General features: G+C 43.7%; 2 protein-coding genes across 5 annotated transcripts in view; one reads left to right on the top strand and one right to left on the bottom strand.

Annotated features, from left to right (window-relative positions):
- Positions 1-3,561, top strand: part of STK32A (serine/threonine kinase 32A) — a 157,017-nt gene extending 153,456 nt beyond the window's left edge. For both annotated transcript variants that reach the window (XM_054684687.2, XM_063811572.1), the window contains one exon: positions 380-3,561. In XM_054684687.2, the coding sequence (XP_054540662.2) occupies positions 380-497 (118 nt within the window). In that variant the 3' untranslated portion in view covers positions 498-3,561. The remainder of the gene's footprint in view (positions 1-379) is intronic.
- The window catches only part of DPYSL3 (dihydropyrimidinase like 3), a 119,498-nt gene continuing 109,145 nt past the window's right edge, over positions 2,613-12,965 (bottom strand). For all 3 annotated transcript variants that reach the window (XM_016954009.4, XM_009449900.3, XM_009449901.4), the window contains exons 10-14: positions 12,440-12,581; positions 10,876-11,046; positions 9,452-9,631; positions 7,360-7,522; positions 2,613-5,929 (exon numbers count right to left, since the gene is read on the bottom strand). In XM_016954009.4, the coding sequence (XP_016809498.3) occupies positions 5,841-5,929; positions 7,360-7,522; positions 9,452-9,631; positions 10,876-11,046; positions 12,440-12,581 (745 nt within the window). In that variant the 3' untranslated portion in view covers positions 2,613-5,840. The remainder of the gene's footprint in view (positions 5,930-7,359; positions 7,523-9,451; positions 9,632-10,875; positions 11,047-12,439; positions 12,582-12,965) is intronic.

The raw sequence follows: 12,965 nt of genomic DNA on the forward strand, positions 1-12,965 counted from the left end.
ATGCCCCATTCCATATACCAAAGCAGCAGGCAGAAGTTCTAAGGTCCATCACCTGGGACAGAAAGTTAACAGGCAACTCTGAACTCTTGCAGCTAAAAGCAACCTCTGCTTTAGGAGAGAACAAAGGGAACTGTCACCATCTCTCAGACCCACAGTGGGTGGGCAGCCAGCAAGCTGCTGGCTCCCTGGGCTTGTCCTGAAATAGTAGGCTGTTGTAAGTTTTGTGGCCTCCGAAGTTCTGCATGCGAAGTACCCTGTTGTCCAGGTCATGTTAAGTGTCCTGCTGTGTGCTTAGCAGCCATCTGAGCAAAGGGCAGGATCTAGAACTCTTCAGATTCTGAAAAGTACCAGCCTTAAGCATGTGATCTCATTTCCGCAGGTTACTTTGGCCTTTTTATCCCCCATCTCCTGCTCATGGTCCGGGTCTCCTTTGTGACGGGTTGGTGGTAGAAGAGCTGATTCCAGAAAGTTATTTGGAACCAGAGGGCCCTTTTTAGTCTCCTACTCAGCATTCTCATTCCCCACCTGGTCAACGTGACTCAGCCACTGAACAGCTCCACCCTGAAGGAAGAGATGTGAAAGTCAATGTGTATCTTTCACCATTTAAGAAGAAAACCTCTTCATGCCTTTCAGACTGCTGCATCCTGAGTTTGTTAAGTGCTGACTATTGCCTTTAAACCCACTCAAATCCTAAACAGAGCTCAGCTGCTGCCTCGGTCATGAGCAGGGAGAGGCGCTTCACCAATCCTGAGTTAGAGCCATAAAATGGGGCTATAAACCAAAGCTTATTAAACATCAAAACTCGAACTTCAACTGTAAAATAATTAATTCTTTATGCACTTAGAGTAGCTTTTGACTGGGATTCTGAGCTTCTGTGTTAAAAGGTATAATCACTCTATGCTCCTGTATCAAGGGCATTGTTCTATCAAACCAACGGGGGCTCATCACATATAAAAGCAATTAATCAGAAATGGCCATCCCCTGGTATCCCATCTCCTCCCCACCCGTCCCAACCTCCACATCACCAGGCAAAACATTCATGCCCTGCAAGCTTGCGAATGGTGCCACGGCCACAGCTCTTTTTGCCTTCCTTGCATCCATCCCTCTTCAGTTATCACAAATTGATTTTCTTTGTGGAGTTATTGGGAGTCCATGTGGTTCAGGTGGCTCAGGGGCCAGGTATGTTATCCGGTGTGGCCAATTGGTCCCACGTGCTCTTCTGGCCACAGTGACTAGGTCAATGGTGAGTACATGCCCCAAGCCAGACTGAATCAGTCTTTTTAGCGGGAACTATTGAGGGACTCTCTCCTTCTTCTGAGGTTACTAAGCAGGTGAAATGAAAACCTGGAGATGCTGACAACCAACTTTGTCCCACATAAAAAAAGAGCTTTCCTGGCCAGGTGTAATCCCAGCACTTTGAGAGGCCGAGGCGGGTGGATTACTTGAGGTCAGGAGTTCAAGACCAGCCTGGCCAACATGGTGAAACCCTGTCTCTACTGAAAATACAAAAAATTAGCCGGGTTGTGGTGGCGCGTGCCTGTAGTCCCAGCTACTCAGGAGACTGAGACAGGAGAATCGCTTGAACCCAGCAAGTGGAGGTTGTAGTGAGCTGAGATGGTGCCACTGCACTCCAGCCTGGGCAACAGAGGGACACTCATCTCAAATAAAATAATAATAATAAAAAAAGAGCTTTCCTAAGAAGGAAGCACTTACTGAAGGCACACAGGGCCGAAGTGGAAAGAAGCAACGCTCTGATGTCAGGGGCTAGCACTTAGATCCAATTACACTTGAGTCTGCCTGACTGAACTTTACAGTTGCACCAGACTTTAAAATTCCACTTTCCAATTTCCCCCCGGTAAACTAGTTTAACTTTTGCGATGAAAATATGATCTGCACAACAAATTACAACTGGATTCAGCAGTGTTTCCCTCAAAAGGGTGTAGTATAATAGGTTTGGTGGGATGCTAAAAGATGGGATGGGATAGAAGGGTTCAGTAGTCAAAAGCTTGAGAACCCTGAATTAGGCAAACTTTGAAAGACCTTTATCACAGGATTTCTCAGAGTCTTCAAGTTGCCGATATGTACCTGAAAGCTCTAAGAAGAGCAGATATAGCAAATAATGCTTCCGTACACTGATTTTACTCCTTGGGATCCATTTGCTAAAGAATATACTTTGGTATGGGTGTAATTTGAGTTTTTCTTCAAGTCTAGGCTATTAAAAAGAAGCAGAAAATGCTTGCAAAACAATCAAATAGCAAGGCTTTAGGGGAAAGACCAAAAAAAAAAAAAAAAAAAAAAACCCAAAACAAAAAGCTTTATGGCTCTGTTCTGGACTTAGCTAGATTTATCCCAAATGGCATATAATACTAAATTTGATGATCCACAGAAGAAAAAAACTTACTCATTCTCCAAAGTTTCAAAATGGCCATCAAGCTTGGTGGTCAAAACTAACAACTCAATTTCAAAAATAGAAGCCCCCAATTTTTCTCCAGACAACTCTGTTATCAGCAGATCTGCCTGCCCCTCTTACTAACCCTTTCAGTTCTACTGGGCAATTTTAATATTATAGGTGAAAATGCACATCACACAAAGAAGAAGACTGGAGAACAATGTTGGTAATTTCATAGTTATTTTAATAACCAGGTTTACATTAACAGTCACTTGATGAACTTTTTTCTTTAATGTCAGCTAAACTCAAAACACAGTTTTGTTCACGGTTCAAACCAAACAGCTCTTCACGTTCCAGAGCTGCCTCACAGCTAGCACAGATCACAGGAGATTACTGTCTGTCCACACCCACCAGACACAGAACTGAACACCCACACACCAGTTTTCAAAGAGGGAACTTACAATGAATGCTGGCTGCCCAGGGCAGCCCATGAGTGTATCTGGGACTCAAGCTGGAGTTTTCCAGAGGAGAAAGCCTGGGAAGCTTGTGGCAAGGAAGTTGGGAATTGCCCACCCTACTGGAAAGGGCTTCTCAGGGATGAGTGAAAATCCAGGCTCAGGTATCAGCCCTTTGTGGAAACATGACACTCTCAGTATAGACAGTCGTGAAGAACAAGGCTGAGGGATTTTGAAGTAAACCCATTTTCAGGATGACTACAATCCTGCCACTTCTAGAAAACTTAGAAGTACAAGAAATAGCTCTACTACAGGTAACTGATTTAACAATTTCCCAAACACCCTTTCCACTACCCAAGCCCGTGGCCCTCAGAGAGAACCGGGACGGATTGCCATCTGGGTTCAGAGGCAATATGCGGAGGTTGGGGGGATGGCAGGGGCATCCTCAGGGTTGGGGGGCAGGCCAAGGGATGAGATGGCAAAGGACAGCTTGGGAATCAGATAGACGATCCAGCGTGCCTTCCTACACTTGCATGAGGTGCCAGTGAATTCGAAGAGGGCCGGGACTCACCATTGTTTTCTTTTCCTAAACCTTTTGTATAGGCCTGTTTGATGTGTCTTATGAAACGAAACAAATCTGAATATAAATTTTAAAATAGTGGGAGTTATTCTCGCAATTCCCAGGGATTTCTATGCTTGGAGAGTTAGTAATGGTAAGTGAAGAAAGAGAGGCTTCCTGAGCTCATGTTGTTCCTCCCGAGGGCATTTGGGGGTTGTTCCCAGAGCAAGGAAATCTTGTGCAGAATCAAAGGTTCTGGTGGAATGGTTCACTTCGGAAGTCCCAAGGGCAGTGCGGATGACCAATTTGGCCATGGAAGACTTATCTTCATGGCACAGAGAGGTTGTGCAGGGATGAGTCAGACTCAGGGGCTGAGTAACAGCAGAGCAGAGAGTGCAGAAGTGGACGCTCAGAAGCGAGTTTATGTGTGTCTTTTCCTCTATCTGCTGGCTGTGGCTGGTACTGCAACCTATCCCAAAGTAACAGCCTAGTCAATGAGGTATATGCTTCAGATCTGGCAAACTCTCTCTGCACATAAAACTGTTATTCTGAGTTCTCTGAAAGACCCCCACATCTTTGAAGTGTAAATTAAGAGCTACATTTTCCCTTTTACTACATCTCCCTTAAAAGAAAAGCACTACAAGAGCTTTAAAATAGCAAGCTTCCCTATTCTAAGGGGAAATAGTCTTTTTTCATGATTCGAACAGAAGGTAGCTTGCTAGGGGAAATCCTGTTCCTTGGCTATCTCCAAATTCCTTTGTAGCCCAGTGTGTACTTTTCTCTGGTCTTCAACTTATTCAAACCTGCAGTCAGAGATAATGGTTTCTCCTAAGCAATTAAAAGGTGTCTGAGGCCTGCTCTTCTCTTCAAAGCACTTAGTACACAGGGTTACAGGTGCTACCACTTGGATTCCCCAGAGCATGGAAGTCTGATCCCAGGTTGAACATATTTCTTCTGAAAATGAGCATCTTGGTTCTATAGATTCTTATCTTGCTCACAGGACTTGCTCCAAAACTGAATTTTCAGAAGCGGCATGATAGGGAAAGAGATATTCAACTCTGACAGACAAGGTAGATCAAAGCACCCACACTAATTTCTTTCAGGTGCCCCATGAGGAAGACTGCATCATGTCACTTCCACTCACTTGGGGAGATTCTAGGACTGAGACACAAAGTTCCCCCAGAGTTTCTGCTAATGGAAGGGGAAACAGGTGGTTTGGAATGGAAAGGTGGAACCAGGTCCACAAAATGTGCTCCCTCTGCTCAAGACTGATTTTGGCTTTCCCAATTCCCCACTTGACTTTCATATAAGCTGAGATGACCTATTACGGTAAAAATTAGGGAACACCTAATAAAACCAACTTTCAAAAACTCCTATTTATCATGGATGTGCCAGGATCAAGAGAATCAAACACAAACTGCCTGTAAGAGAGGCCCTTCATTCTGCCTCATCTGAGCTAAAATCCTGACTTGGGATGCCAGAAGCATGCCACTCTTCCCGGTTTGCAAAGACAGAAGAGTGAGAGGTGACCTCGCCGTGTTTAGAAGGAAGCGTCTTTAAGCTGTGGGTGCCCTCGCCACGTGGGCCTGTGCTATGTTCTCAGCTGCTGGCTTTTAAGAGCACCAAAGAGGCAGGGAGGGCAAGAGGAAGAGAAGTGTTATTTGCTCTGTCCCTGCCTGGCCTTCCCAACCCAGGAAAGAGAAGGATTTGAAAGCAACACTAAGAAAGAGGCCTGAGCAAACACTGGCACAATCAAGCAGGTGGAAGAAATGGTTGGGTCTTGGCATTTTGATAAATGTTCAAAGAAACAAAATTTACTTGTAGGGGACGTGACAAAGAACAGAACCCAAAGACTGCCTGCCTTCTCGGCAGACCCTAGGGAGCTGTGGTGATGTGACAGCTGCCACAGAGGCTATCTTCCATGGAAATAACGTACGTCATCAACACAATATACAACACCCCTTCCGCTCACCTGACCCACCCACCTCCCTCCTACATGCCCTACCCCAGCCCCTCTGCACCCTCCACCTTGCTCCAGGCTCCCACCACCCACTCACCCCAAATAACCTGCATCCCTTTTGTTCATTTCCCTGACGTCCCAGCTTGTCTGTCCCCTTGTCATAAGATGCAGCACTACACACGCTCTCAACACTATGATAGAGCAGACTCTTTTACCTTAGTGGCCTGTCTGATTGCATGCATGTAAATGGCGGGGAGGGGAGTCAAACAAATCAAGGCTATGCATAAACAGAAAACAAAGCAATATTCGTAAAGCTAGGCAAGCGAGCGTAACATTGGAGAAACATAAGGCTTGAGGCTTATTGATTCTTTAGATCACAACCGTTTGGATTCGCTTTCCTTCTTAAATATCGGTGTACCATTTTGGCTTCAAAACAATCTCTTCTTGCTTCTGCCCCTCTCTTTGAGGAAGGCTTGCTTAACTCAGAGATGTGATATTAGAACGGCCGCCTGGAGGTGCCACGATGCGCTTGCTGGCTGAGCGAACCCCCTCATCCACTTGGGTGCCTACAGTTGGAAATAAATTCCCAGGGGGAAAAAAAACAGAGTGGCAGGTGGGGGATGTGGGCAAGAGAGAAACTGGGTTAATTTTAAGAGTGCAAGATATGAAGTGCCTTGCTGGTCTCACCTCCCAAGAAACTTCCATTCCAGTCTATCAGGTCTTCTAGACTTTTCTTATGGCCCCGAAAACTAGCCTCTGGTAGGAAAAGCCAAGTTCTTATCTAGATTTCATCTGACCCAGAGCATGATAATAATACTGGGAAGAAGAACAATGACAAAGACGTGACACTCATTGTGACAGGCAATGCTTTCGGTGCTTAACCATTATCTCCTTTAATCCTCACCACCATGGCTTGAGAGAGGTGCCCTTATCTGTTTTACAGAGGAGATAACTGAGGTTCTGAAAGGTTAGGTCACTTGCCCAAGATCTCACAGTGCAAAGCAGTGATGGTCAGGTCTTTGTGACAACAGCACAAAAAGAAATTTCAGTGTGTGCTTGGGTCTATTCGGAAAGGAGCCTCTAAAAGCTTAAGAACTAAGGTAGCCAGAGAACAACAACAACAACAAAAAAGGCAAAAACTTTGAAAACAATTGCTTATGACTAGCAGAATGTGACCTCTGGCAAAGTCACCTCCAAACTTTAAACTCTTTTCCTTTGTCTTTCTTCCCCTCGGTCTCCCTTACCTCTTTCTCCCATGTTTCTGTTTCTCCCATTCCTTACCCTTTCCTCATATGCTGTAATTTTACCTTTAAATGTCTTTCTTTTCTTGTTGTCTTACTTCCTTCACATTTAAATTATTCATTATAGGAATGCGAATCTACATTTATTTTTCTCCATTTTAAGACTACTGGTTAGGGAGCAACTGAATGATTATTTTCTAATTATATCAGAGAGTTCGTAAAGAATAGGTAAGACTAATCACACGGCTAACACATAGTAGATGTTCAATCAGTGGTAGCTAGTGTTAGCATTATTATAATTACTAGGAATGGGAGAATATAATAAAAATCCTAGGTTAGAAGACGCTACTGCAATTTGAGGATAAAAATAATTTAAGCTATCTTTTAATCTGGACAAATAAAGAAAACATACTATGTTGCATAGCGCTCATAGGCCAATGCTGGAAATCACTATCAATTCATAGAGGGGACCAGCTCCCTGACCCTGCCCCCAACCAGGGCTGATCTCTAGGCAGAATCAGTCACCACTTAAACCTGGTCTTCAGCCTGACTGCCTTGTCTTACTTTCTTACCAGGACCCCTTGTCAATTCAGGGACCCTTCCTGCTTGCCCCAGTAACCTTCTCCCTAAAGTTGACACCAGTGCTAGGCTGGAAAACTCCTTCAGGTTGAGTTCTCAGGAACACCCTGTGGCCTCAGAACATTGATCTTCCCCTTCCCCCTTCTCTTATCTTTTGATGAGCCTGTCCCACTCACCTGACAGGCTAAATCCCGACTGATGAAGATTCCTCACAGGTGGGTTCGGCCGAGTAGGAGAGCCCCGAGCAGAGCCTGCGGGGGTGCCACCTTTGGGGGTGGTGGTCAGGTCAAACACAGGCCCATCGTACATGCCCCTTGGGACGGCATGCAGGTCTGCCATCTGCAGCCAGAGAAGAGCATGTCACCATTCATTCATTCAGCATTTTAGGGTCTGTTCTAGGTATCATAAATATATTAGTGAATACAGTGTGTCGTGGGAGCTAGGAATTAACAATAATAAAGATAATTTGAGGAAGGGAGAAGTAGTATAAAATAAATAAAGGAGGATGTGATGATAGAGTGACAATGGAGGTGGTCAGTGAAGGCCCTTCTAAATAGATGAGCTTCGATCAGAAGGATCAAAGGACGTTGCTATGGGGTTGGGGTTGCCAGAGGGAGGAGGCTGGAGGGATACCGGGGAGTGGTGTGGATGACAGAGAAGCCAGCAAAGAGAAGAGCAAGGGCAGACAGCTGCAGTGGGAATGATTATGAAATAGAAGAACAGCAGTACAGCTGGAGCAGAGGGATAGGAAGGGTAGGTCATGACACGAGGTCACAGGTCCTGGCCAGGATGGGATCACATGGGAGCTCCACCCTCACACTCTTCAGCACACACCAGGGTGGGCAGGCCTTGAAGTGAGTGTCTGTGGTCTGACCCACTGACCTCTGTCTGTGGCTGTGAACTTGCCCTGGGACTGTGGAGCCAGCCAGCAACTTCCACCCAGCACATGCTCTGCTAGGCCTTGTGCCAGGCACTAGGGCCTTTGGCCATGGGAAACACGGTACCTCCCGCAAAGGGGCTTACAGTCAACTGGACAAACACTGCAAGACCACCCATGGCAGCGGCACACAACCTCCACCCATTTCTTAACTTTGGCCAGAGGGGAGGCAGTGAGGACGTGCTGCCAGAGAAGCCTGACAGTGCAGGATGGATCATCACAAGAAGTCCTAAGTCCTGTCAGAGCCTCCTTCCCTGTTAGTGACTCAAATGCCAGCACAGAAGCCGAGCCCATCAAATGTGCAGATGCTAATGATTCTAGTGATGTGATGACTGTATCTGTACTCCCCAAAACCAAGAACTCTACATCATCAACACTTCCCTGGTTTCAGAATCTAAATCACACTCATAGAAATAAAGGGTCAATACTGGGGAAGTCTCCTTCTCTATTAGGCCCAAACTGGAGTGTGGAGCTCAAATTCCACAATCCTAGGGTAGGGCTAATACACATATGTATACAAACACATATATATACATATATATGTATATGTGTGTATATATATATAGTGTGTGTATAAAAAGTATAATACAATAAATACAATAAATATAAATATGTGAATATATTTATATGCATTTTTATTTGTTTTTAATTATATTTATTGTATTGTTACAATACAATACACAATACAATATAAATATATGTTTATTTATATATTTATATATTATTCTATATTTATATATTAAGTATATATAAATATAATACATATATTGTAAATATATATTTAATTTCTCTGCACCTCCATTTTTTATACACATGCACACATTTGCACACATGTATCTATAGACCTATACATATACACACATATCTCTGTGTGTGTTTATATATAAAATCAGAGAAACAAAGTTTTATTCAAAATACAGTAGCTAAAATGTTATAAGTGTTTGCCCCTGTGGAGCAGCACTGGACAGAATGACACAGGGATGTGTCAGTGTGGATTCTCAGTTCTCACCTTCAGACTTTAAGAGTAATTTATTTTTTAAAAAAATACACTGGCCTTATTTTGAATTATTCGAATTTAAATTATTTTTAATAAAGTACTATAAAAATGTAGGAAAAGTCATTTGGGAAAAAAAGCTCTCTTTGAACAAAAATTTTCAACACCCTCTTTAATAGTACATTAAGTCTGTGTAGCTGTTCTTGGGGACAAGACTGTCACTGAATTTCTCAGTGAGAGTCTAGAGATCACAGTGCCCTGTGTTCATGGTTACTATCTCTGAGCGTGAGTGGAACACAAAGCTCCTGCACCACCTCAGAGCTCCCCTGCTTTTTACCTTCCTCCGTGCTTTAATGCGCTTGTAGACATAGTCGGAGAACGGGCTGCAGGGTATGAAGCGGCCAGCCCCCTGGGTCACGTGCAGGTTGCCGTCTTCCAGCATGATCTTGCCCTGGCAGATGACAACCAGAGGAGCCCCGCGCAGCTCCATCCCTTCAAAGATGTTGTACTCTGCAGCCTAGAGGCAGGGGTGAGAAGCAAAGCCACAGTAAGGGTATAGAAAGAGGAGAAAGAGGAACGTACCTTCTCTCCTTGAGACCTTCAGTGTCATTTGCTGCTGATTCACCAGGTAAGCCAGGAAAAGCTCACCATGCATCTGCAAGCATCCAGTGGGTAGAAGGCACCGGAGACAGATTTACTAAGACAAGACTAAACTTCCTAGCAAAAAGAAGTGTCCGGTCTTTAATAAGGTCCTCAAGTGGAAGTCAACTTTTGTCTTGGGTAGTGTTCAAAGAGAAGCTGGATAACTATCCAGGATGCTGTACATCACTGTCTTGTATTGAGCAGGTGGGCAGAGAGGTTATGTAGCCTTTAGGTCCCTCTAGCTCCAAATTAAATAACATGAGATGACACAATATTTAAGCAAAGGCCATTGCCACCAAAAATGGGATTTCTCCCTACCTCCTTCATTACTCAACCAGCAAGAGGCATTACTGTACGGCCAATAATTAAGAACATCAGTTTAGAGTCAGCTTGTCTGGGTTTCAATGCTAGCTTCACCATTCGCTTGCTGCACAAATTATTTAATTTTTCTGTATCTCCAATTTTTAATCTATAAAACGGAGGATAATAGTCCCTACCTGTAGAAGACTACTATGGAAATCCAGTGAATTCAAAGCACAGTGCCTGAAACATAAGTGCTTAAAAATATTAACTATTTTTAACAACAGTGTCGAACCCGTTTCTGTTAGGTACTGCACTTTAATTATCATCCTCCATGTGAAACTCATCGTGAGGAAGTCATCAGTGCTGTTTACCAGTTATTTCCTATTCTTTCTCTTTCCAGGCACAAAGGATCATTGCACGTCCTGACTTCCGGAAGTTAGGTATAGCCACAGGACTGGCTAAGACCAGTGCCATGTGAGAGGCAGTGACGTACACCACGTCTAGGGGAAGCTTTCAGAGCCAGTAGACCATTCACCAGGTCATGTTCCCCTGTCTCAGCAATCATGAAAACATATGTAGAGAGGAAGCCTCTATTGGCCTCTGTCCCTGAGTGACTAGAATGGGCAGAGCCCATCTGCTTTGGAAAGCAGGAGAAACACAGTTGAGGTTTTGAGCCACTGAGATTTAGGGGATGGATTATTATTGCAACCCGTCCTAGTCTAACTACCCTGGCACACCACATAAACACATTTCTCCTGACCAAGTTCCTTGCATGCATTCTCCATTCTACTCCACTCCCACCAGAGCGGGCCTTACAGACTGGTGGTTCTTGGCAGAGACGATCTTCACAGCATCTGGATCCCAGATGACGAGGTCGCTGTCAGAACCCACAGATATTCTTCCCTTGCGGGGATACAGGTTGAAGATCTTGGCAGCGTTTGTGCTTGTCACAGCCACGAATTGGTTTTCGTCCATTTTCCCTGTGGCCTATTGAAATATAAGAAATTATATCTATATCTATAGCTACATATATATCAATTCAGGGCTTCTGAACTCAGAGAAAGACAACCCACAAAGGCATAGAAATACAAAAAGGAGCCACCTGAAAAGCTGGTGAGCTACAGAACCTCACTCAGCAAGCTCGAATTAGCTGGGCTGTCGTGACTACTCAGGTAAAATGGTCAAACACATGGTTTAAGATAGAAGTTACTGCCCCTGCAGTATGCATTTTTTTCTATATGTTCTTACATTTACTTACTCATTTTCTTCTTCTAATTTCAAAAAGGATTATGGAGAGTTCACAGTAAAAACAAATGTGATTATAATCCCATCCTTTAGATATGTATTTGTGTTTGCATATGTTGTATGCATAGAATAAATACAAAAGAACCTCACCCAAATGATAACAATGGGTTCCCTGGGTTGTGGAATTGAGATATTTTTGTTTTCTTTCAAGTGTGTGCTTGTCTGTAGTTTCCAAATATTCTTTACTGAGCATGTGTCATGGTGGTAATTTAAAAATATATATTATCTTGGAACTATTCCAAATAGTGCCAGGATAAATACATACATACTGCTCTGCAGTATATGAAAAAGGAAACACTATGCGAGAGAACAGACAACAATATTTATATTTTCCCTCTTTTCAAACCAAAAAGCCTCTTTACGGAAAGAATTGAGTTTAAAACCTAGCTCTGAGCTTCCTGGGAGCAAAGAAGAAAAAGAAAACTCAGTGAAATTACACTGTGTAGATTAATGAGGCTTTAGTATACATAACTCTGATAAGAATGTTTTTAGGATTTTTGAAATGAAACATAGAGCAGTAATCAACTTAATAATGAGATAATTGTTGATTTTACTAAAATCTTTGAAAAAGTCTTAATTTGAATGGCTATTTCTTTCATCAGTCCTTGTGATGTGAACAAGGAAAATAAAACAGGCCACTTGCCAGAAGACATTTAGAGACAATCACTTGTATCGCCTGAATGACCACATGCCCTCAGTACAGGGCGTCCTTGATAAGCAAGATGACTTTGGTCTAGACACAGACTCATTGCTTATCGTTTCAAAGGATTATATCCAGTTCTTTCAAAAGAAGTCATAAAACTATCCAAACAAAAAGAATTAACTCACTATTATTTTAAGTACAGGCTATTCGTACACTCAGATGAAGGAGTTGCATGTCTGGTTCCTAGTCCTAACAGTCTAGATAAGGAAGCCTCCTTCAGAATGCTAGGCCTTAGGATTCATCACACTAGAAGGAAATTTTCCACACTGCCTGAGCCACATGGTTCCAGAGACATCTCAGCAAGTACGAGATCCCATCTGCACTCGCAGTGTCACCAGCCCAACTGGAGGTCCCATGACCTCCATGCCTTACCACAGCCTTGTCCCAGATGACAGACATCCGCTCCTCCACACCATTGGTGCCCTCAGGAATGGCTGTGAAGTTGTCCTTCCCAATTGCTTTCTGGGCAGTGCTGAAGGTACAGTGGGCACTCCCAGATAGCTGCAGATCCCCGCTGGCAAAGGAGAAAAGCTCCACATGAACAGGGGAGATGGCTGGAGGCACACTGGGAGCTTAGAGTCTTGTGTCTACTGTGAGGGTTTGGATTCTGACTATTTGGGTTTGGAATCCCTCCTCTACCTCTTACTAGATATATGAGCTTGGATGAGTTTCTTCCCCTCCCTGAGCTCAGTTACCCCATCTAGAAAGTGAGGGGGTGGGATTAGCTCATCTCTTTTGTAGCAAAATAAAATGTACTCAAATGAGAAATGTCATGATCCTATATGTCTGCAGAGGGCAGCAACAAAGGAGTCTCCCTATAATTTTGATTGTCATCATGACCAACTATTTGAACTTAGGCAAATGATTTAGCTTCTCTGACCTTCAGTTGCTTTATATG

The sequence above is a fragment of the Pan troglodytes genome, chromosome 4, assembly GCF_028858775.2.
Source record: "Pan troglodytes isolate AG18354 chromosome 4, NHGRI_mPanTro3-v2.0_pri, whole genome shotgun sequence".
Lineage (NCBI taxonomy): Eukaryota > Metazoa > Chordata > Mammalia > Primates > Hominidae > Pan > Pan troglodytes.